The 25,145-nt window shown below is 41.5% G+C and overlaps 1 protein-coding gene across 3 annotated transcripts; it reads right to left on the reverse strand.

The window, feature by feature from the left end:
- Positions 1 to 389: 389 nt before the first annotated feature.
- On the reverse strand, positions 390 to 24,836 carry slc38a10 (solute carrier family 38 member 10). 3 transcript variants are annotated; one of them, XM_034040443.3, is made up of 17 exons: positions 24,014 to 24,836; positions 19,486 to 19,603; positions 19,220 to 19,265; positions 18,976 to 19,069; positions 18,090 to 18,233; positions 16,027 to 16,151; positions 14,332 to 14,434; positions 12,593 to 12,775; positions 12,290 to 12,401; positions 12,050 to 12,156; positions 8,530 to 8,692; positions 6,130 to 6,306; positions 5,455 to 5,889; positions 4,982 to 5,077; positions 4,382 to 4,405; positions 3,809 to 3,961; positions 390 to 3,350 (listed from the first exon to the last, which is right to left on the reverse strand). In XM_034040443.3, exons 1-17 carry the CDS (start codon positions 24,101 to 24,103, stop codon positions 2,329 to 2,331), a joined length of 3,192 nt encoding a protein of 1,063 aa, XP_033896334.3. In that variant the 5' UTR covers positions 24,104 to 24,836; the 3' UTR covers positions 390 to 2,328. The 3 variants fall into 3 exon arrangements, with proteins under 3 accessions (XP_033896334.3, XP_033896336.3, XP_033896337.3); XM_034040445.3 differs by lacking the exon at positions 16,027 to 16,151 and adding an exon at positions 16,850 to 16,974; XM_034040446.3 differs by lacking the exon at positions 4,382 to 4,405.
- Positions 24,837 to 25,145: the final 309 nt, after the last annotated feature.

A 25,145-nucleotide genomic window follows, 5' to 3' on the forward strand; every position in this document is an offset into this window, starting at 1 on the left:
TAGAGGTTACACTTCTTAACAAGTTTCTTTATTTAAAACCCATTTAGCAGCGATTATGATCAAATCGTTTTTTTTTTTTTAAACCCAGGGCCTTCATCAGCGTACTGGTATATATTATACAAGGTCTGGACCTACAATTTAGAATGGCACGTTTTGAAACAGAAAGAAGGATTAGACCAATTTTACACTAAAGTGGGTTTTTAATAGTGGCTTAACTAATGCTTGTTATTATATATATATATATATATATATATATATATATATATATATATATATATATATATATATATATACATATATACATATATACATATATACACACACACATACACACATACATACACACACACACATTCTGGAGAGAAATATAAGTGTGTTGCAATTTCAGGTTCTAAAGCTAGTTAATCATTTTATTAAGGTACCCAGCAATTCAGGCTAGGTAAGGCACACAAGGTAACAACACAGACAATATGGGTAAACAGTTACAACAACAATTGGTTCAAGTAAAGCGATGGGCATATAACAATACACTGTTGATAACATCGAATCCGAAGTTAATCAGAAAGGCACTGGAGAGAAAAAACAGCAAAGAAAAAAAAAGTACAATAGAAAATGGAATGTTCAAATACATTTTAAACACAGCTATTCTCTACACAATATAGCCTAGATTAAATCCATATCCACAAACACACTAGACTTTACAGGCGTGTTAAATACTGTGTTGGCAGTCTGAAAGCAGAATGGATATACACTTGCCCCACGATCTGTTTTTGGTCATCCCACAAAATAGAAGTAATCTCTGAAGCAGGTGTTTGTAGGTTAGCCATTTTAGCATAGAGTTTTGGTGAAACATGTAAGTTTTATTTCTTACTTCCTGGTGTGCATATTTACAAGAGTTTTTAATAACCGAATTTCTCCTTTTTAGTACCTCCTCGTCTGTTAACAAAAATGAATAAAAGAAATACAAAAATCCCTAACAGTTTGTTTTGTCATTGAATTTGAGTTTCTTGAAGCACATCCTAATTCAGCTCTATCAAGTGTTTAATAGTCGTGGTTAAAAATCTAAATAAAATAAAAAAAACATCAGAATTGTTCTTTTTTAGGATGTACAAATAAGAACTTATGCAGTTCGTCCTTGTTATTTCACTATCTGACTAACATCAAAAATTGAAAAAGAATATTGAAAACAGTGAATTATCACTGAATCCATTGTGTCCAACACAGGCCTGTGAAAGCTAGAATAGAGAGCAACAGGATCTAGCTGAAAACTGAACAGATTTTGGTTTGTTAAATTATCAGGAATCATTTTAGGGAGATGTTTAAGTTTAAGTAGCTTCCTAGAAAAACTCAAAACAAGTGTCGCATACACGGCCATTAACATTGCTACTTTTGTTAAGCCACAAAAAGATTTAGAATGTCATTTAAGAGCGCTTAACATTCCAGGTGTAATATTAACAGATGAGAAACCCTGGCAAGTCTGCCTAGCTGTTTGAAGTTTGACTTCTCCAGGAGGCAACTCCTATACTTTCCACTGGGGGGCACAGAGTTTAAGTGGCTTGCCCCATAAAGGAATGGAGCACTGATCAAATGGGTAGAGCTGGAATCCAAATCCTGGATCTCCTGGCTCCCACTAAAACGACTGAGCCACTTCACAATGAGAATTTAGAAGCTCAGTGAAGAGCCGGCTCCAGTTTATGAAAAGTTAGTCATGGCTGTATGTTCAGACAGTGGTTGAAGGCAGGCAAATGAAATCTGTCCTGATTCTAAACTAATCCTGGTGTTTGAATGAAAGAAAAATGCAAAACGCTTGGACAAAATTACTGGCTGGCTCACTCACTGGGCACACAACCTTCCTACTACTGTGGAATGCTTTAAATAGATGAAGGTGCATCGCCTCAACGCTGTGCTCCAGTAAGTTATGGCTTCAAGAATGTGTTGTTTTTTTGTTTTTTTTTTACTAGTTCATATGATCAAAATGTAATAAAATAAATCTTTATTATTTTAATAGGTAAAATCCATTTGAGGGAAGAGATAAAGTTTTACTAGCTTCTATTAAATAATAAAAAAAAAAAAACACACAACAACATTTGCTGTATCTGCTATTGGAATGGAGGGGGTATGGTAGCCTATTCCTAAAAATATTTAGCCAAATAGCCAAAAATAATAATTAAAAAAAAAAAAAAAAAAAATTCTGCTGCGAACATTATTGTCTTCAGATATGCAGTAAGGAAATTAAAGCACATCCCGGTTTTGCAATGTTGGTTGCAATTCCAAATCCGACACCATGGAAGCATCCGCCAGACCCCAAGCTCGCCCTCTCTCTGAAGATTATCTCTGTTTCTCGCCGAGGGTCTCGGCTGGGGTCACGGCTTCTTTGATCTGCCGCGTGTGGACCAGCGCGCCCCCCAGCAGCTGTCCCTCCAGTGCTGCGTGGAGGTCCGACCCCCCCAGGTTCAGCAGGGGCTCCAGTCCCATGACTGCAGGCTCCTGGTGCTGCCCGGTCTGCAGCTCTCTCCTCTTCCTTCTCTTCAGATCCATCTCCGCGTCTCGGTTCGGCTTCTCTTTCACTGCAGGACCCTTGTCCACATCCTCCTGTGGATGCTGCTGCTGCTGCTGCTGGTCATTGTGGTTTTCCTTCTTGGCTACCTCTCTGTGCTCCCTCACTCTGTGCTCCTTCAGATCCATTTCCTGGTTTTGTTCTTTCAGGTCTTTGTCCACCACAGCCTGGCCCTGGTCCCTCTTCATATTCAGCTCCTCCTCCTCCTCAGTTTTCAGCACCTCCTTGACGAGATGTTGATGCACTGCCACTTCGCTGTCCTGTTTTTCTTTATTTTCTGGTTCCACGGGCTTCACCACTCCTCCATCTGGCACGGCTCTCTTCTCCGCCTGAACAACCCCTTCCTGTGGTGGCAGTTCAGGCCTGCCTTGGGGTTGCCCCGCCCCCCCGTCCTTGAGCGGAGGCTCCTTCTTGTGAACCTTCTGCCCCAGGGGTACTCCTCTGGCACCAACCTCCCTGTGCCCTTCTGCAACACCACCTGGCAATTCATTGGCATTTGGGATATCCACTTTGGGCTCCTCCTTTGGGTGCTTGACTGCGGTGTCCCTGATCTTATTGGACTCAACTTTGGGCTCTTTATCATTCTTGATATCCTCTTGAGGGGCCTCTGGATGTTTTGGACCCTTGGGGTTCACATCACCTCCGGCTGCCTGATTGTGGGGTTCTGCTGGACCCCTAGGCAGCTGCTCCTGGTGGGGTTCTTTCTCTAACCCTGCCGCTGCTGCAGCCCCCTGGGCGTTACGATTCTCCTGTGCTGCTTTCTCTTCGCTTGGGACTCCCTGCTCCTCCAAACCTGAAGCGGGCGGGGGGGGGGGGGGGGGGGGACGTGGTTAGTCTTTTCACTTCTTTTGAAACAGAATTTGTGAAACATAAAAGCTGATGAGCTACTCTCTCTATTCTTGTTAAATTACATTAAAATGGTCAGGGATGAAAGCCCCTCCACTATTGTTCTCCATTGGTTGAATTTAATTCTCATTTTCCTGATCTGCAATTGCTTAAAAAGGTGGAGGGTGAAACAACTTTCAGTCCAGGTGGAGGTAAAGCTGGAGCTCACCTAAGGTTGCACACAATGCTCAATACTCAATCAGGTCTTCTATAGATGAAATGATATATCAAATCATGCAATAAGACATGTAAAAGTGAACCATGTAGTTGTACAGTATAATAATGGTAAGATCATCAGCATTTGCTGATGGTCTTACCAGATGTAATTGACCTGACCCATTGGAAGCCTTGGGGGTCTCTCATTACCTGGAGGCTTGTCCTGCTGATGGATCTCCTTGTGCTGCTCCTGGATTACAGCCAGCAGCTTCTCCTGCTGGTCCAGCAGTCTCTGCTGCTGCTGCTGCACCTGGATGACCTGCATGAGCACAGCGTGCTCCAGCTGCTCTGCCCGGCCTGCCTCTGCAGAGGGGGAGAGGAGGAGAGCGAGGGTCAGTGCTCACCCAGACACACAACACACAGAACACATGCTCCAATACAGTGTCTATGGAGTTGAACCACTTAATTCTGCTACTTCTACATGGTTAGGCGTATACTTTGCCTTTATATACTGTAGGGGCTGGCTGACTTCACAAGTAAAAGCTAAACTATTTCAGACACTACTTGCACATTTGGGCTGCAAACGTATATTGTAACAGAACATACATCACATACCCCTGCCTTAACCAAAATTTAAAGTAGGCTTATTTCCTAAATGAAAACCCTTTACATCAGAGGGACAAAGTACCAGGGAGGTGATACCATGAAGTCAAAATAAGTATAATGTACATGAGTGAAAAATGAAGCAGACAGAATGAAACACTGTTGGTGTGCGACTCGTACCTGCTACCAGCTTTTTAATCTCATCTGAAAGGAGTTCCGTTGCAAAGCAGGGAGAAAGAAGGAAAAATAAGCAGAAAGTTTGTATTGAGGCTTAATGTTGCTCCTTCGCTGGTTTTGATTCTGCTCCACAGAAAGAAGGACCCCTAAATGAAATTCTAGACCATTCAAACAAGGAGCAATTACTTTTGGCTATTAAATGAAACAAACAACCATCAATGCTGTGTGATGAAAACTCTGACGAAAAGCTGTTTTGGAGCCAGAAAACATCATTCAACATCATCTAGTCTACATTCTACATCAAGTCTACATAATAATCCAGGTATCTTCATGATAAACCTTTCAATCAAGTCTTGACAACATTGTATACATTTATTTTAAATGTAAGCATATGTGTGAAGTATATTAAGCCATGTAGTCAGATAGTGTGTTGTAGCAAGAGTATAAGGACTGAAAAAAGCTCAGGACCAATAGACTCAAGACCAGCTAAAAACAAACATTCATCTAAAAAGCTGAAAAGTTGAGAGGTTTATTTTATATCTCCTAGATGTCATGTCATGCCACGCTACCTGCTTTGAGAAAGCACTGCCTGCTCAGCCTTACCATCAATCTTGCCCTCCTGTCCATCCAACTTGTTCCCTTCAGCGTCGCTCTGCTCCACTGCCTTGCCCTCCCCAAGCTGTGCGGGGACCCCCTCAACTGAAACGAGAGTCCAGGGGTTAGCACCGTGGGGCTACAGAGGAACAGTCACCCCATCCTGCAGGGCTCTACAGCCTTTAGGAAATAAAGCCTTCGCATATTCTTGTATTACAGGAGGTGCCAAATGATGCTCAAACGAGCTACTAAGCTGTTAAAGTCAGACATTTTAGCACTGCAGCCTTGCACTCTGAGACAGTTTGTCTATGCTGAAGACCGTCTATGCTTTTATAAATTTGTTAACTTGGGAGATAAACACCAAACGCCATCTTCTAAACATGGAAACTAGGTGTCATTACACAATTACACATTCCTTACTGGTATTTCAGCATGTAAAACCTCAAGATAAAAAGTACCAGCTCGCCCTCTCAAAAACTTACCGTTCCCTCCATGGTGCTCTGGTACCTTCCCAGCGTTGACAGGCTTCCCCTCATGCTGTACCTCCTTCCCAGGGTGCTCCTCTTCCCTAGGGGGCACCTCCTGCTTTCCAGCTCCCTCGAGGTCTTTGTAGGCTGGCCTGCCTTCCTGCTGTGGCTGCCGCTGAAGAGCGTTGTTCCCCTGGGCGTGTTCAGCTGGCTGCCCTTCCTCCTGTTGCACCACAACGCCTGCAGCCTCCCCCTCACCCAGCCCCGCCTCCTTCCTCTCGCCCTGCTCCGCCTCCTTGACAGCTAGCCCCGCCTCCTGCTTAAGGTCAGGGTTGGCGGGAGGCCTCTTCTCGGACGAGTCCTCTTTGTCCTTCCTTACGTCCACCCTGACCTCATCGTGAGGGATGGGAGGCTCGTGTCGATGGGCTTCCCCAACTGGGACCGCCATCCCTTGGGAGAGGAAAATGAAAGCAACATATCGTGTATTTAGGCAACGATACTCTCCAAACAGCTTTTCCTATCTACTGTTCCAAAAGCTAGTGAAAACAGCTTGAAAATATCACCACCAACTACTTGCTAGAAAAAGTGTCCCAAAGCAGAACTGGGGCCAATTCCAGTAGTTATTGTGCAATTCGTAATCGATTGCAAGCACAAGTACAAATACTGCTGTGTGTAAAAGTGCAGTGTTACCTGGGTTGGGTCTGTCCAGCTGAACTTCTTCCAGTTTACCCTTCTTCTCTGGGATGATCTCCACAGGGCCTTTAATCTGCGGGGGCTCAACCTGCTCCTTCTCCCCGTCCCCGGCGTCCGGCAGCCTGGGTCTCTCCTGTCCGTCCACAGCCTCCTCCTGTACAACTGGGTCCTCGACTGCAGGAGAACAAACTCAAAACCTTCAGCGAGGGACACTGTGGGGTCTGTTCAATTACTCTAAACCCCATTGATTAAACTGTTACAAGAACCTAGACTCGGTGTTGTTTTACATGTATTATTACAGACAGAAATACAGGAGAGACTTAACACTGTTACAGGGTTCATTTTCATAATCTAGGAAAGTGCTGGGAATTCAGGGAACATGAGTTCCTAATATTGACGTTGTAAAATGTAGACTTCGCATGTTGAATCATCTTTACTCTGTATTTGTAGGTAAAGGGATAACACACAAGAAATTCAAAGGAAGATCCTTTGAGCACTAGATGGCAGCATAAACACAAACATTATTCAAATCAAAGAATATTTTGGACTTAAACCAGAACAAAAAACACACCACTTTCAATTAAATTACATTTAAAAATATATATATTTGAAAATTATCTTTAGTACAAACACATCTAAAACAACCTTTGTCAATGTATTGCCTTAATATTTAATGTTAATTGTGTCCATTGGTCACAAAACAATTGTGCTAGGCCTGCACCTTCTTTTATAACCCGACGACAGCACATAGCCAACAGGATCAAAAACATATTTTAAGAGGTTTGACTAGATATAAACACACACACACACACACACACACACACACACACACACACACACAATTTGATTAAAGTATCTGGGGCACCATGGTGCGTAAGAGATTAAAAAATAAATAAAAGGATCTGTTTAAAATATGTATAAACTCTGCCCCACAGCCAGATGCCTCCCTCTCTGTCTCTGAGCAGCCATCAGCCCAGCAGGGGTGGAAATTAAATCCATCGCAGGGACAGGCATTAACAGCCACGCTCGCTCTTTACAGCTCAGCAAGGGGGCTGTGTTCAGCTGATATTAAACCATTTCACTGGGGATGCAAAACAATCGCCTGCAATCTCAGGGTCATTCGGGGGGGAGCATAAGAGAAGCGCTTTGCCTCTTTTATTGCAACTTATTGTGGCGTTCATCAGCCAGCAAGTCAAACACAAAGAAAAAGCAAACAAGGCTAGAAGAAAGAAGAGGGACTGGTAGCTTACTGGAAAGGAAGCAGAGAGGCTGATAAAGGATATTCACTGCTAGATGATTTATGTCCATAGTCTAGTCCCTGTAAACTGTCCAGTGCATAGGGTTCAGTCTTAAACCCATACATATGAAAGTAGTAAACTTGAGACCAACATGCATTCTGATCTATAGGATTTTTATTTATTTTTATTTATTTTTTTAAAAACGGAAACTCACATGGCTTCTAGATTTGTCTCAGCTTCATCAGTTAAAAGACTCAAGAGTTCCAGAAAAAGATATAGCATGATTTTTGACGCCAGGTACTCTCCACCAATAGGAAATCCATTGTCTTCTTTCACAACCGTGTACAACACATACTAATTGTTTCAATAGCAATCCTACACACATATGCAGAACATACTAACATACGGTTTTTTTATTAGGGAAGAGATGTTTGCGAGACAAGGGACACAGTCGCCACAGACTTTGCATTCGTGCAGAGTGGTTCACATCCTTTACATAATATTACAAGACACTGACGGACAACGAAATGGATAGAGGGAGGGCTGCCACCACCCACCCTCAATGGTTTCCACACAGCTGCCACACAGACAGCGGCATAAACAGGAAACAGGTGTGGAAGTGGGCCGTCCCTGATGGAACCTCTCTTGTGAAAGTCAGACAGAGGTGCGAGACCCAGAAACAAACAGCCAGCAGGGGGCACCTTTATTTTATTAACATTTACATCCTGTATACACTTGCAGGTGTAGTTTCGTAGAGAACAGGATTTCTTTCTGTTGTGATTAGGATTGCTTTGCCCCAAATAGACCCACTTCATTCAAAGATGCAGTCAGAACAATGATTAGAGCACACCCATTGGCACCTCCTGTTCAGGTCTGTGTGCCAGCAGCCTCTACAGTATTAAACTGAACCAATTAAAGCCTTCACCGAGTCCTACAGCACTTAATCATGTGTTAAATCTGTACTGAAACAGCTGGCATTGGTTACCCATGGAGTAACTTGGGGAGCCACCATAAACATGGACATAGAACACACCAGTTTGTCACACTAGTGGGCAGCTAGTGACTTTGTAATACGCTTGTAAGAACAGCTTTTCTTATTCAGCCTCTCGCTTGCCACACAGCAGCCACGCCCACGTCCCACCCCAGTCCCGGACCTTACCGGAGATCTTGCCCTGTTCCAGAAGCGCCTCCCCGTTCTGTTCCTTCAATGGCAGCTCCTCCAGCACAGAAGCAGGCTCCAGCTTGACCGGCACGCTCGCGGACATTGACAGCGTTGTGACCGTGCTGATCAGCAGGATCCCCAGCCCTACCCACAGCACAAGCTGCAAAACACACACAGACAGGGGCATGTTGACGCATGCAGTGCCACACTTAGGAATTGATAGGCTGCCCCGACATGCACAAGCAATCCAAGGTGCAGAGAATAAAAATAAAACTGAGACTGATGAATGTCTGTCAGTCACGCATGAGCACCAAGAATAAAAACAGATACAATCTGAGATACAAAATGCTTGCTATATCAAATATTTCCAGGTTCACAGCTACAAAAAACAAATGTGTAAACTAAATGTATACAAGCACATGGGATACACAAAATGCAGAAGGTGCTCTCCTGCTCAAGGGTTTACATGGTCAGGTTACTCTGATGCGTCACGTCTGATCCAATCATCTGCAAGAAATGACTTCTCAGATTCAGTCAAAACAATTTACATGGTCTGACACATGTTAACAAAAAAAATGTCAACTATGTGGCTTAATTATTCTGGAAAGCAGGATTGAAAGAAATGATTGATGTTGAATTCTCATTGGTTGACTTTTTTTTACATTTATTTATCTGAAAAGCATGGTCCAACTTTCCAGACATCTGACAAGTCAGTTCTGATCAGACATCAGTCATCTGATTTTTCACTGTCAGGTGGGTCAGATTTTAGTCTGATCAGGCACAGCTCACAGTAACATGACAGGCTTACGATGGAATGAACGACTGGGCTGCACAGGCTTTGTTCAGTCGAGAAAACAACATTTTAGGCCACGTCTCTGTGTACCTGCCAAAAATGATCAGGGTTAATCCAAAAAATAAATAAATAAATAAAAATAAAGGGGATATGGATCTGCAACCAAAAAAATAGGTCCCCACCCCCTGCCCTCCACCAAAAACAGACACCTGGGCTGCAGCTGTAATTTGACTATCAAAGGGTTGGGTATCAATTCCTGTTTTTCAATTCAAATTCCCTTTTAAACCAAATTCCAATTTCCACTACCTTTTAATCAATTCGAACACATCACTGATCAAAATTGCAATTAGCACTATTCTGTCAAAATGAGCTTCTCACAGTGGCACTAAATTACTTATCTTGAAGTCTGTTAGTCATCAAAATTGGCTTCAAATGAATGCAGTTGAACAAAAACAACAATTATGATGTCTCACAAATATTCATTTGAAGGAACTGGAATTGGGAATTGATTTTAAAAAGGAATTGGAATTGAAAAACAGGGAATTAACCCCAACCCTGGTGGGAAGAAGATAAATCAGAGAGGTCAGAAAATGAGCAGGAGTGTGAATAATGGAAGTGATGCAGAAAAATGAATCCAATTAAAGAAAAACTAAATAGCAGCAGTCGGACTTGCATTTTCCACCAAGGTCTTCACCGATTTCAAATAAAAGCTAATTTAGAGTGGAGTAATGCCTTTCTTGTCGTCCTTTCCACCATTCTCAAACTCTACAGGGCTGGCCCTGGGTCCCTGCCAGTCACTGACAGACAGAGCAGCTGTCTGGCAAGAGCAGCCTCGCACTGGCAGGGAGTTAGCCCTTCTCCAGCCAACACCAACATCTGGTCAGCTCCTGGAAGCATTCCAGCCCCTCCCACACTGCCCCCCCCCCCCCCCCAAAAAAAAAACCTGACCCTCTGAATAAACACTGCTGCCCTCCCATCATTCTCCGACACAAAAACTGTTGCACATCTCGAACACAGATGAGAAGATAGAACACACAGTACTGTGTAGTACAACAAAATGGCCAATCTATTTTAAAAGACTGACTTGCAATAATTGTGTTATTTATCATGCCACGTAGATAGATTGCTTCTGGTTGGATCAAGAAACACACATTTCGAATTCGAGCTTCATATGGCAAAGCTGGTCATGGATTCAGAATGTTAAATTGTTTCGATTTAATTAATTCGTTAAAATGTTACCTTTATATTTAAGCAAGTCCATTGTTGAAAGTATGCTTGTCAAATTAGTGTTTCATATTAAATAATTCTAAGTATTTAACATGTACACAAATATAAAATGGAACACCTAAGATGACTACATTGTTACACCAGCTAACGATAAATCCGAAAATATGGGGTTTGTGGATTGTGTTTGTTCTTGAAGTTTCAATATGTAAGAACATACCTATCATTAATAAAACCGGTTACAAGAAGGACAAGGCTGGAAAACATGTATTCATATAGTTAGAATTGAATTAGCTAAAAATGATATATATCACAGCTACAGCTAGAGTGGTGCGGTACTACCATTTAATAACATTATGAAAGACTAGAACCGTGTTATTGTCTATACAGGGAATGTATTTATTCTTTTGATATAAAAGTTTATCAAGCGTCACTTCCCTGTGTGTTTACCGGTGTTCCAAACCCTTTAGAACTCTATAAATCATTCCTAGACTCTTTGGCAGAGATCTGGAATGGATAGTCACTTCCAGTCTGGCAAGACCTCCGTCCCCCCGCCCCAGGAAGGAGTATCAGTGAATCAGCAGGAAGCCCTTCCTGTAATTACACCCCTCACTTTTTCCTTTCAAAACAAACCGCTTTCCATTATTTCTTCTCTGGTGGCGAGCGACAGGATGCCTGTTCAAGGCTCAGAGTGTGTCCCGTCTGTCTGGGGGATCGCCAGGCTGCCAGCGTAGGAAACCGGAGCGCTCGCTTTGTACAAGTCCGGGGATTTTTCTATTATCTTACTGTTCAGAAGTAGTGAAAAGGCTATTTATTTATTTTCGTTTAGCTTCAGCCTTCCTGAAACCCCATGGTATCAGTCCATTCTGCTCACAGGTTTGGGATTTCTAGCTGTCTAACCCAACAGTGTAGTTTTAAATCGCACTGACTTCTCAGATCCCAGTATTGAGTGAGGCTTTAACATTCTCCATTACGAAGTTATCTGCACTGCACTTGCTGGGTCTAAGAACCCCAGGACTATATGACTGTGCTGGCTCTAGATCCCCAATTCTCTGCACTATAGTGAATTTGCTAGCTCACAGATCCCCAGTAATGTGTTCTACACTGAATGTGCTGGCTTTCAGACCCCCAGATCTAAGTTCTCAATACTGTGCTGGATTTATTCTCTCTCAGATCAGGGATGAAAATAAGACTCCCACTGCATAGCAGTTTGATCCATTCCTGGTTTTACTATAAATCAAATGACACACCTGAGCTTGTTACCTATACAATGGGGCTAATCAAGCTTGTAGTAAAACCTGCAATGGGGGAAACTGCTATGCAATGGGTGTTATTTCCATCCCTGCAGATCACCAGTACTTTAGCTTCCTTCCCTTTTACAAATTCTATTTTATGCTGATAAACCCACACGGGTGAATTGTACAGTCTTTTGAGCACATGATTTTACATTCGTATGTTTGCAGTATTTCTGGTCGAATGAGCCTCAGTTCCCTTACTAACCTGAGCAGACAGACCATTCTTGTGAATCTTTTTGTAGATGAGGGCTGGGCAGATGAAGCAGATGAGGCTGCCCATGGTGGCTCCAGTCAGTCCCAGGATTGTCTCCACTGGAAATCAGGGAAAATAAAAAACACACACACACACCATTCATATTCATATTTTCAAAGCTTAACCGCTTGGGATGCAATTCCCCATCTTCAAGGAATTATTACAAGATAAAAAGAATATTCAAACCCTCACCGTTGGGGATGAGGATCCCGCACACCATGGTGCCGAATACAATGGCAAGGGTGATCATTTTAAACCGGAGGGGTGGCATGTAACCTCCTGCCGCGAAGGTGCCATCTTTCTGCTGCAGAGAGAGAAGCACATGTCAGTCACTCCAAACTCGGTTCCCTTACCTTCAAAGTTTAACAGGACTATTGCACATGTTTTGGGGTGGGTGTGTGTGTGTGTGGTCTATTATATTGCACAAAAAGACAAACAAAATCAGAGAAAACATATTTTCCACACTTTGCTCCTGCAGTTCTGGGTGTCACGTACCTGCTGCTCAAAGAGCATGGTGTTGATGGCTTGTCGGCAGGGCAGGATCATCATGGGGAAGCCCACAGCTACAGACATCATGAAGCCCACTCGGATCATCTCTGTCACCAGATTGGAGGGGAAATTCATCAGCACATTCCCAGCAATGTCCTCCGTGAAACTCACATAGCCAAAGAATCCCACCTGGGGAAGGGATACAAAATCAATATGTTTATCAGCACATGCATTACTATTAGTACATTATAACACATAAAGCAGAAGCACTATCAGGCTTCATGGACAGCATGTTAGACATTACCTGAACATTTTTGGACTGCCTTTTTGTCTTCATGCATAAACTCTTTTATAATAACATTGACATCATCCACAGAAGTCATTACCTGCTAGATAATCACCATGTAGCTACCCCAAACCACAAGGGCACTTAAGACAAGGTCAAATAATAATGATTAATTCATTAAAAACAGCATATATTTTTAAGTATTGAACTATTATCTCCAGGCAGTGCTTTGTTGCTGACCTGGTCCTAAACTGCACAATATTGTAAAAGCAATCTTGTTAATACTCATGCATGCTGAAATGGATTAACCCTCATAGCAGGCATGTTTGATTCCTAAAATCACACAGCAAGTAAAGATGTTAGGTCTCTTGCACAGAACTTGCCTGCCCTTGGTTCTAATTGGTAAAAGCTATTGGCACTAAAGAGAATACAGAGAGACATCACACTGGAAATGATCTGTAGCAGAGGCACAAAGCAATTAAGAGCACTAAAGGCCAAACTAAAAGCTGTACATTAAAAAGAAAACAATTAAAGTAATGCATTTAGAGAAACATTAAACATTTACACCATTCCTCCTTGTACAAACTGCTTTAAGAAAAAGGTAGGTCTTGCCCTTGCATTTACAGTTTAGTGCACCCTTGTGTGTTACTGAACTGCATTAGCTATTTTCCCATGTTCTAGAATTCTCACAAGGACCAAGACTGCATGTTAAATACAATGCACGTACCTTGAACCAGCAGTGCATACAAGGGTACAGAAGAACACAGCAAGGACAAATAAAGGCTTGCTGAAAATCAGAAAAATGCAGCATCTCATTTCAAAGATGACCTAGATTAAGCCACGCGAGAGAAAAAAAAATTGAATGCTTTCATTCGTACTTTTGAGAATAAAAGCTGATTTGTGCTAAATTTGACAAGAGACTGCCAGTTTATTGGGAACCACAAGACTAATTGATTCCACCCCCCTCCCCTTTAAATTAGCCTTTAAATTCTCATCCCTGTTGCCTCTAATTAAAGAGCTTGATGGGAAGGCAGTGTAGCCTAGATGTTAAAAGTTACCATTACAAGTCATATTAGTATGTAGGGGTCTCATGGTGTCTTGTGTACTAAATATCAATGCACCAAATGTATCTAAACGGTACACCAGAAGTCATTTAACTGCAGGATTGCAATATTCACAGCACACAGGGGTATTTTAATGATCTAAACCACTTGAGATAACAAAATCTGAAGCGTGCCATTCCATCGCGCATCTCACAACAGCACCGTTACTAACAAGAGCATTAAAAGGCAATGTGCTTGATACTGAAACCACTGCACACTCACTGCCACCTTTTACTGTTTAGCAATATCCAGGTCTCTGGAAGCATGCAAAGGTTTGTCGTCACTGGCACTTTGGAAGACTATAAAATGAATGAAAAGGTCACAGAAAAATCAACGGCAGGGCTTGAAACACTCACAGTGATGTAGAAAGTGGTGACGACATTCAGCGAGGAAGTGAAGATGGTGCTCATTCTTTTAACAGACGGCTCATCCAGGCTGTCGTAGGTAGGAAGCACTTGCCTGGAATCAGACAAGCAAGCTTCAGTTAAAGATGATCACACATTAACCCTGGCCGACAAGGTATGCTCTTTGAACTGCGAGCAATGAAAAGTATAAATCGATCAATCACGCGAGTTTGAAGGAAATCCATTAGGAATACTGTTAATTTTCCACTTTTATTGAAATAAATTATTATTTAAAACCACCCTGTGTGCATACTAAACAGGACTAATAAGACACATTGGTGATTAATCGACTACTTAAAATGCTCACATGTCGTGAATTCATTAATTAAAAAATGTGATTAAACCCCCACCAAAGAACATTATTTTAAAAAGCTGTAGATTACTTTTTTTTTTTTTTATAAAGGATTTTCCCACAAATGATACATCCCATTTTAATATAAAAGAAAGAAAATGAATGAACCTGAAAGAAGAAAAAAAAATAATAAAATGAGTAGTGACAAAAATCACTATCTGTCAACGCAGCAACTTATAAAAATTCTAGCCAATTAAAAATTTATAGCTGCAGTATTTTTTTTTAAACTGAGGATGAAACGTTTTATAAGCTTATATAAAAGTTTCTCTGGCGCTTAATGTTTTTATTGAAAGAGGATATGGCAAGGTCCTGCCATCCTGAAACAGCAGTAAAAACTGAGTTTGTAATAATAAAAGGGGGCTGCTGCATGGAGCAGCTACACAGACTTGCAGTGGCCATCTATTGCACGTACAAATGGAAATTCATGTGTGCCTGTAACTTAAAACACTAGCTGGGCTGCTTAGGGCTGTAGTGTTGTGACCAGCGTTTCAGCCCACTAAGCTCGTTAAGGTACTTGAGCCAAGCTGCGTCCAAGTGGAAACTGCTGGGTTTCATTCATTTTAAATATTAATGCAAAGAAACCCTCGGATATGCAACATCTCACTTACAGGGGCTCCCTGCCCACACTGGCTGAGAGGTTACAAGAAAACATGATAAAAACAAAACGATGAATAACTTATGAGGTGAGGAACGAGTACCGTACAGGATTTCTTTGATCGCTTTTAAAAGCTTTTCAAACCTTGCTGGTTAAAAATGTCTGATGAGAAATACTAGTTGCTCTGCATTAGAGAGCTTCGAAATGGAGACATTAAACTTAAATGGGAGTGGTTTTCTTTTTTCTTTCATTTTTAAATTGCAGCCAATTAAAAGTTTGTTGTGTGCCTTTAGCGTTTACATTTCTGCATCCAAACATTCAAAAAAAAGACACAAATCCCAAGGTTTACGTACAATGCTTTAGGTAAAAGAGTTTCAATAATTTCCACAGCATGCTAACACAAATGAGATGCACGATTGGGTGGAGTTGGATGGGGAGGGGAGGGGAGGGGAGGCTTTTCCTTCTCTGTTCTACTCAAGGAGATAAAGGACCAAGCAACAAGGTCACATTAACTTCAGGCTCCCTGTGCGCCTCCAAGATTTGACTATTTTAGATATCGCTTGTATTTGAGACACCTTTAAAAAACGCGGCACGGCTGGAGGTGAAGGACTATGTGCACATTTGACTACAGAAGAGCTCAGCAGGTCTGCTATAGCAGACACAACCCAGTCAGAAACTCAGGAGACATGAGTGTACTTACGACTGACAGGCGCAAGACATGCCATAGATAGGGATGCAGCGAAAGACGCCTTCCCAGCGCACGTAACTGACCTGCTTCATCCATTGCCCACTGAAGAGGCCATGTTTGAAGGAGGACAGCACCATCTGCGTTTGAGGGAGAGCAGGAAGGTTACAGGTCATCCAGAGACAGGTCAAAACTCAGCGCACCCCCTCCCTCCACAATCATGGATTCAGGGACGAGCGGAGCACAGGAGGAAGGGCACAGAGACCCGCTAGGAAATGCCAAGTCAAACTGGGGATCAGGCTTTTTTTTTTTTTCTTTTGCAATTTTTGTTTCCCCACCAAAGCAGATTTATTTTCCATAAATCTATTGTGTGAGCATCCCAAATATTGAATCTGATTTTCAGCCATTTCAAAAGGGCAAACTGAATCAATACATTAATACTGTCATCGAGTGTCTCCACCGAAAACTGCTGCAGTTTAAGCAGAAGGGCTCTGTATTGAAATTACAGCTTTTCCGTTTTTAAGACGAGGATTTTGCAAAACTGCTTCTAGCTTCTGTTTGATGATTTTCTGTTTACCTGCTTTTCCTGTATTCATCCTTTCCAATTGATTTTTTTTCAATGTGTCCCTCAAAAAATCCTCCAGTTTCTTTTAACATGGCATTTGCTACAGAGCCTGCCCCATAACGGTCACACAAACCACCACAACCCCAACAGTCAGGAGCAGTCCCATATGAAAATGCGAAGAGGGGGGTGAATGCCATGCCCTGCCCTGCCCTGCCCTGCCACACCAAGATGGAACTGCGGGACATGGATCTGCTTTGTTTTCAGTTTACTTACGGATGGCAGCAGAAGGTAGTCGCAATTATAGGCAGGCACTGAATGACACCAGAGACGCGCCACAAGTGCACTTTCTCCACCCAAGAGCCACGGATAATCCCGTAACGGAGTGAAGACAACACTATCTAGAAGGTAGCGGTGTAAAGAGGAAACACATCATGGACAATATTAATCTCAATGTTATGAACGGTGTTCTTGAGTGACTGTGCCCGCCCTGGAGTCATCCTTTCCATGGCACTGGCAGGCTTCCTTGTAGAAGAGGTGAAAGGTGAACTTGAGATACCGTTCATGCCCAATCAGAAGGATTTGAAAGGTTTGATTTGTCCTACCTTCCTGCTGTTTGCTTTAGTAACCCTTTCACTGCCCAGATATCAAGTTTTAGTTCAATTTTTTTTTTTCTAATAAATGCTCTTTGACTGTTTCAGTCAGAGGGATGGAAATAAGACTCCCGTTGCATAGCAGTTTGATCCATTCCTCATCTGCCAGTTTAATACGATACTTGAGCCTGTTATCATACACTGTGGCTAATCAAGCTGGTAGTAAAACCTGGAATGGGCGAAACTGCTATGTAATAGGAATCTTATTTCCATCCCTGAGTCATTAATTTTAAACAAACCGTGGCCTCAAATGAAGCTCTCACACTCGTCTAGTTCCCAAGAACCAACAGAGTGGACAGTCCTCATTTATAATGAAGTACATTAACTTTGAAGAAAATGTCTTAGAAATACAAATTTAAACCATGCAATGAGAGGGGCAGTCTGAATAGCACTACAACTAATAAAAGGGCAGAATGTTTCACTATGAAACCTTATGGGGGTTACAAATTCAAGAGGCTAGTGCTGTCAGCTTTCATGGTGGAAGTAGTTACTGGGATGAGACAACTCAAATATGAGTGAAGCCACATATTGTACATGTGGTTTGTTATGAGATTCAGTTTGATGTAGGAACCACACCTCACAGTTACTGAGGACCAGCTTTTTAACACCAAACTTCGGCACCATTTGGGGATCGAAAGGCGACACATTAGCAGTTTCTTCCCAACTCCAGCCCTAACCCCAAAATTAAACAAGCAATGGTTTGTTTAATTTTTTTAATGTGTTGCGTTATTTTTGTGCGGGTGGCAGTGCTTGTGGTCTGTTCTGGTGTCTGCAGCACAACATAAAGAGGCCAAACACCCCCACACTTTAGTGTTAAACGGGAGACGAGTCTGTATGCTGTGCTTGACTCAGCAGATACTCACTACAAACATGAAGAGTGTGTAGAACATGAGGGCCATGGCAGAGAAAGACTGGATGGAGGACATCATGTTTCTCTGAAGACTCAGCGGCAGGACGATGAAGAGGGACACTACAATGAGCAGGACCACACGGAAACCACCAGTCACCTGGAAGCAGCAGCAGGGACAGTTAAAGCAACTGCAGCTAACAAAATAATTCTATAAATCTTAGTCATTTTCCACTTTCATTATGTGCAGTTTTAAAAGAAACACATGCATGTTGATTTTAGAGCATGACATCTGGTACTACTTTAGGTTAACCCTTTCCGGCCCAATGTTGGACCCTGTCTGACATCATCAAAAAGACATAAAAAACAGGTCTCTAGTCGTTTTTTCTCCGGAAAAAGCCGAGAAAACCATTCAATGGCCGAGTGGGACCGATAGGAGCCGAGAGAAGCCGAAAAAAAAAAAAGGGTGCGTATCTCATGAATACAGATAGCCCCGACACCACATAGATAACACGGACATAAACAAACAAGATAGCTGCTTCCGCATCCAGCACTCAAAGAATATCAGACATTTGCAGCGCTTTTTTTTTAGATGTTATAGTAATAACATGGATCGCATTATTGAGGGGTTTGGTGATAAAACGAGTGATCAGGAGATGATTTATCGGTATGCACTACTGTGAAGAGGTATGTGAAAAATACAGCGAACAAGGGGTGGGGTGGGGCTGGAGATGCAGTACTGAGGGTCCTGTTGATATGCAGTGCCTTTTAAACCTGTTTTACTGAGAACAAAAACACTTGCGTCTAAAATAAACTGCACGTGTGAAAATAAATTGGACCTAACGCGCCTGACACACTCTGAATAAATGGACCGCTAAGGATGTCCTGGAACCAGCACTTACCTGAAGCCCCAGTAACCGGGCAAAGAAACTGGAGCCCAATTCTGCAATGACAACATAGAAAGCAATGCAGGTGCCCAACATCAGCCCGATCATGCTGAAAAATACAGAAAAGTCATACACTGTTAGATTACAGCAAACGCAGTTTATCATATTAGTGCTGAGGACTTCAGTATTCTTTCCAATCGTGTGCCACACGATCCGACAGGCCATTAGTTATATAAAAAAATAAATAAATAACGCTTACCTCATTTCCACAAGCATTTTTCCAGCTTTTCCATATGCAAGGTAGGCTGCAGATAAAATAATAAAATGAAAAAAATATGAATAAACTTAACATTTTGCATAGAGTGGTTTTCCAGTTCATGGTTTGCATTGAGGTGTTTCTGGTTTGGTTGCAGGGGTCGGGGTGACAAAGACAGAAACCATTAAAAGAGGGGAGGGGAGGGGGGTATCTTCTATCAAATGCCCTTCTACAGATCTCTGGCTCACGTTTAAAGCGATTGTTCTTACCAAGTCCTGCGTAGGTCCTGCGCTTGCTGCTGCTGGCAGCGTGCACCAGGAACATGCAGGACTGATGGGTCATCCAGGCACAGAAGAGGAGCAGGAGAGCCCCCAGGACCATGCCACACTGCAGGGAGAGAGACGGGCAATCACCACTGTGACACTCGCACACAGGCACTCTAATGGATCTCAACAGCTCAGCCACTCCAGTTTAATAACAGTCACATACATGCCAAGTTATTTATTATCACTTTGACACAATACACCCTCATAGTCTCAGGAGTGCCAATCCAGAAATCAGGCATACGTTGCCAATGTAACCAGCAGCCAGGTCTGGGGTCAATTACATTGTAATTGTGTAATTAATTACAATTGCAACGTCATTGTAACTATAGCTGAACCTTCACCTGCACAATTTTTATATTATTATTTGTTTCCTGCGTTTACCAGGAAATGCCAAGCATACTAAACAACGAGCCACGTCAAGGCAAGAGGGTCCGCAAAGGCGATGCTAAACATTTTCAGCGACTTCCACCAGCGCGGAGGACCTGTCCCTAAATTAACCACGTGTATCCAAATCCAGCTACGTGCACGCTTCTTAACCCATTAAGTACAAAACATTTTCTTTAAAAAAAAAAAAAAAAAATAGAACACAAGCAGACGCCTTACAGGCTAGGGTGTGAGAACTATGCATCAGCTGCAGAGTCACTTACAACTACGTCTCACCTGAAAGACGGAGCACAAGGAATTTAACTTTTTAGGGTCCGCCAAATGTTAAATATCCCGCCGGCAACCTATTTCTTAAACTCTTTTTAGCCCTGCCCTGCTTGGAGCTTGAAGCTACTGCACTGACAAGTAACTACGATGCGATAGGTGTTATCCGAGAGTGATGGAGACGAATATAATATTATGGGTATACACTGTATAGGAAAGACAGGCAGGACAAAAGAGGCAGAGGGGTAGCGCTATACATCAATAATAAACCTGAAGCCCAGGAACCACACCATAGTCTCATTTGAAGTGCTTTTTAAAACCCCAAAAGTAATGACTAAAGACAATTTTAGAAAAGGCAAGCTATGAAAGTATGAAACAGAGACTAATAGAAGTAGATAGGAGTAAAATAGAGAAAACATCCACCTAAAAAGGATGGCTGTTTTTTTTAAAATGTAGTACTAGAGGCGCAAAACAATTACATCCCAAAAGTAGACAAATCTAAATCTAAAACAAAATTGCCCAAATGGTTTAAAAGATCAATTAATAAAATATTCAGAGAAAAAAGGCACTTTACAGAGCGTTTAAAAGAGACCAAAAACAAAGCCAGTTAGAAAGGTCAATTCCAAAAAGTTTATTATAACAGCAAGAGAACATTCAAAGTGCAGGTACAATGTCTAAGAGATACAAATGGCAAAATCATAGACGAAGAGAAAAAAAATAGCAAATATATTAAATGATTACTTTTCACAAGTCTTTACAAAGGAGGATACAGACAACATGCCCCACATGCCGACCTGTTCCTATCCAGTTTTAAATAACTTTAGCATAACAGAGGCAGAAGTGTTAAAGGGACTAGGCGCTCTTAAAATAAACAAATCCCCTGGGCCGGATGAGATCCTCCCAATAGTACTCAAAGAAATGAAAGAAGTTACTTACAAACCGCTAACCAAGATCATGCAACAGTCTCTTGACACAGGGGTTGTACCGACAGACTGGAGAATTGCAAACTTAATACCGATCCACAAAAAGGGAGACAAAACCGAACCAGGTAACTTCAGACCAATAAGCCTGACTTATATTATATGTAAACTTATGGGAACATTACCTATATGGTAACAGTATCCTGGGAGACAGTCAGCATGGTTTTAGGAAAGAGAGATCGTGTCTAACTAACCTGATTGATTTTTTTGAGGATGCAACATCGACAATGGATAACTGCAAAGCATATGACATGGTTTATTTAGATTTCCAGAAAGCATCTGACAAAGTCCCGCATAAAAGATTAATTCTCAAACTGAGCGCAGTACAGATTCAAGGAAATGCATGCACATGGATTAGGGAGTGGTTAACATGTAGAAAACAGAAAGTACTGATTAGAGGAGAAACCTCAAAATGGAGCGAGGCAACCAGTGGTGTACCACAGGGATCAGTATTATGTCCTCTGCTATTCCTAATCTACATTAATTACAGATCCTGGTATAGTAAGCAAACTTGTTAAATTTGCAGACGACACAAAAATAGGAGGAGTGGCAAACACCGTTGCAGCAGCAAAGGTCATTCAAAATGATCTAGACAACATTCAGAACTAGGCAGACACATGGCAAATGACATTTAATAGAGAAAAGTGTAAGACTGCAAGCAGGCAATAAAAATGTGCATTATAAATATCATATGGGAGATACTGAAATTGAAGAAGGAATCTATGAAAAATACCTAGGAGTTTATGTTGACTCAGAAATGTCTTCATCTAGGCAATGTGGGGAATCTATAAAAAAAGGCCAACAAGATGCTCGGATCTATAGTAAAAAGTGTTGAAGTTAAACCAAGGGAAGTAATGTTAAAAGTTTACAATGCACTAGCAATACCTCATCTAGGATATTGTGTTCAGTTCTGGTCATCTCGCTAAAAAAAGGATATTGCTGCTCTAGAAAGAGTGCAAAGAAGAGGGACCAGAATTATCCCGGGTTTAAAAGGCATGTCATATGCACACAGGCTTAAAGAATTTAATCTATTCAGTCTTGAACAAAGAAGACTACGCGGCGATCTGATTCAAGCATTCAAAATCCTAAAAGGTATAGACAATGTCATCCCAAGGGACTTTTTCAACCTGAAAAAAAGAAACTAGGACCAGGGGTCACAAATGGAGATTAGATAAAGGGGCAGAAAATAGGAGGCACTTTTTTTACACAGAGAATTGTGAGGGCCTGGAACCAACTCCCCAGTAATATTGTTGAAGCCGACACCCTGGGATCCTTCAAGAAGCTGCTTGATGAGATTCTGGGATCAATAAGCTACTAACAACCAAACGAGCAAGATGGGCCGAATGGCCTCCTCTCGTTTGTAACCTTTCTTATGTTCTTAAAGAGGAGATTCAGAGTTGTAAAACAAGGTCCTACTTGTGTATTTCTGGTAGATGATCACATTAGGAGATGGCCTTGAATGCAAATGTTTTGGGATGTTGCTCCTGCGCTGAAAAACAGACCTTTTTGGTGCAGTAAAAAAAAATTCACACAAAATCTTTACAAAATAAGAGAAATGGCAACATCGAAGGCACAAGGAACTATTTTCTGATAATGATGTATTTATTTTTCGTGTTTGTGGATCAGATGCATGAGACCAGAGCTGTTTAGGGTTATGTTGCCCTGGTCGTCACTGTGCTGGCTATTCAAGCCACAGTGAACAGCCCCATCTTGTGCCACATGATCAGAGTGCCTGGGACAAATCATTTGAATGTGTTTTTTTTTTTTTTTCTTTGTTTTCTTTTGCACAGTTTTAATGAATCTGTTTTTTGTTTGTTTGTTTGTTTTTGGTTGCTTTTGTATATATGGCCATAATTCCTTTATGTATTATTCAATTTGTTAAAAAAAAAGATTCCATGTTCCCTACATGTTAAAGTTTCATTGTACACTGTCAGATTTGAGCTGGCCATGCTAAAATATTTTTTACAAACAATAAATGTTTTGGTTTTTTTTCTAAAAAGCATCTCTTTTCTGTGATTTTTGTTATCTGTATTTAACAGGGCGAGTTTCAGACTTACTTTTTTTTTTATGAAAGCCCAGTGAGCACAGACCCTAAAAATTAAGTGACTTGCTCAGGGTCACACAACGAGTCAGTCAGGATTTGAACCGGGGACCTCCTGGTTAAAAGCCCTTTTCTTTAACCACTGGACACAGACTCCATATAATGGATCAATTTCAAGCTTAGTCAATCGCAGTTCCATGTTATGTTTTACATTGAGTGATCATTACTCTCTGTTTTTTTTCCCCATCTTTAAGGTGACCCCATTTGTTTGAAAAAAAACACAGTGACTATGTATGTATGTATGTATGTATGTATGTTTTTGTACCCAAGATTATGGCTTGGTTAATTACAATAAAAAGCATGTTGATGTGTGTAGTTGTTAGTTACTTTTTAGTATACAGGTCATTGTAATTACTGGATCACAATTGTAACCAATTATAATTTCAGCAAAAGATGCTGTTATAATTGACCTCAGGACTGCCAGCAGCTACCATAATGAATTTTGAATGACACTGAAAGTAACACATTACTGCTACTTTAGGCAAAGCAATCTAACCTATGCAAATCACCTGCCCTGTGTCACTTTCTCCACAGCGCGCTAGCTAGTACATAAATGCGTTTTCTGTTTGACGTCACGTGTTTTTAACACACAAATCACCCTAATTGTAAAAAAAAAAAAATCCTTAAACATTCTTAAAACAGTCCTTAGAATGTTGTCAAGTAGGCCAAAGTGTCCCTCCAAACTAGGTCTCCCAGATGCAGAACAAAATATGCTTTCTGAATTCAAAGTGAATATACTCACCTGCTTGAAGCAAAACGGCATGGTCAGCACACTCACTCCCACGATACTGTTGACCACGTTCATGATCAAACCCCAGTTTGAAGCCGTCATGTTTGTTTAAAAATATATGTTTCCTGCTTGATTGTATTAAAAGAGACAATGCTTGAACAAAAGCATTTAAAAAAAGAATCGCAAAGTACAAAACCGAGAAAGCATTAGTCTCCTGCTAGCAACTGATATTATAGATCAGCCACCATTAGCAAACTGAATACGAATTGCTTATTCTAAAAAAATCTAGAAAAAAGGGCAATATTATTAACGTAATCCAGTAGCACACGCGTAGCGGTATAGGCTATTGAGCAGGCTGTCAAACGTGTGACGTGGCGTTAAGTTTCATCCAAATCAAAACGTGTTTCTAACAATTTGTTGCCAAGTTTCGGACTACCTTTTTGAGCTCGTCGCAATAAAAGCTGCACAGATAAAGACTTTCATTCGGATATTTGGAGGTTTTGATTTTATTTTAACCATTTTGAGCTCATTTTCGTGCAACGCAGTTCCCTCCGTCTATAGTGATTCAAAATCGCGACACTGTCCCTTGTCCTCAAATACTCCTCTGCAATACAAACACGGAGATAACGGTTTACTGAAAGCTCCGATTTGTTAAAGAGTAAAGTGTATTTCTGATGTTTCTTGTAATCTTGTTTTGATTTCAAAATGCCTTCGATTTCCTGCCTGCGTTCACCAGGAAGTGCCAAGCATACTAAACAACGAGCCACGTCAAGGAAAGAGGGTCCGCAAAGGCGGTGCTAAACATTCTCAGCGACGTCAACCAGCGTGGAGGACCTGTCCCTAACTTAACCGCGTGTAACCAAACCCAGCTACGTGCGTGCTTCTTAACACATTGACAAACATTTTTTTTCTTCAAAAAAAAAAAAAAAAAAGGGTTGTGAGTGTAATAGCATGCCCATGTAAATGAACATGCAAATGTGATTATACTTCACAGTTACAGCTTACCATTCTTTTTACGGCAGCATGCTCTCCCATATCTCTCAGTGATTTGACATGCTTGCCTGTGCTTTACCACACTTACATGATGCTAAAAACACTGTGCATGCACTTAGCTATGATAAACTATGGTGAATGCATGATATAG

The sequence above is a fragment of the Acipenser ruthenus genome, chromosome 19 (genome assembly GCF_902713425.1).
Source record: "Acipenser ruthenus chromosome 19, fAciRut3.2 maternal haplotype, whole genome shotgun sequence".
Taxonomy (NCBI): Eukaryota; Metazoa; Chordata; class Actinopteri; order Acipenseriformes; family Acipenseridae; genus Acipenser; species Acipenser ruthenus.

Excerpts from the sequence above, each read along its gene's own strand:
- slc38a10 (XM_034040443.3), bottom strand. The coding sequence starts at position 24,103 with ATGACGGCTTCAAACTGGGGTTTGATCATGAACGTGGTCAACAGTATC. Across the intron at positions 16,152-18,089 it reads ACACACTCTTCATGTTTGTA|ATGGTGCTGTCCTCCTTCAA; the intron begins GTGAGTATCTGC and ends CCTCAAACGCAG. Across the intron at positions 12,157-12,289 it reads CGGGATCCTCATCCCCAACG|TGGAGACAATCCTGGGACTG; the intron begins GTGAGGGTTTGA and ends CCTGATTTCCAG.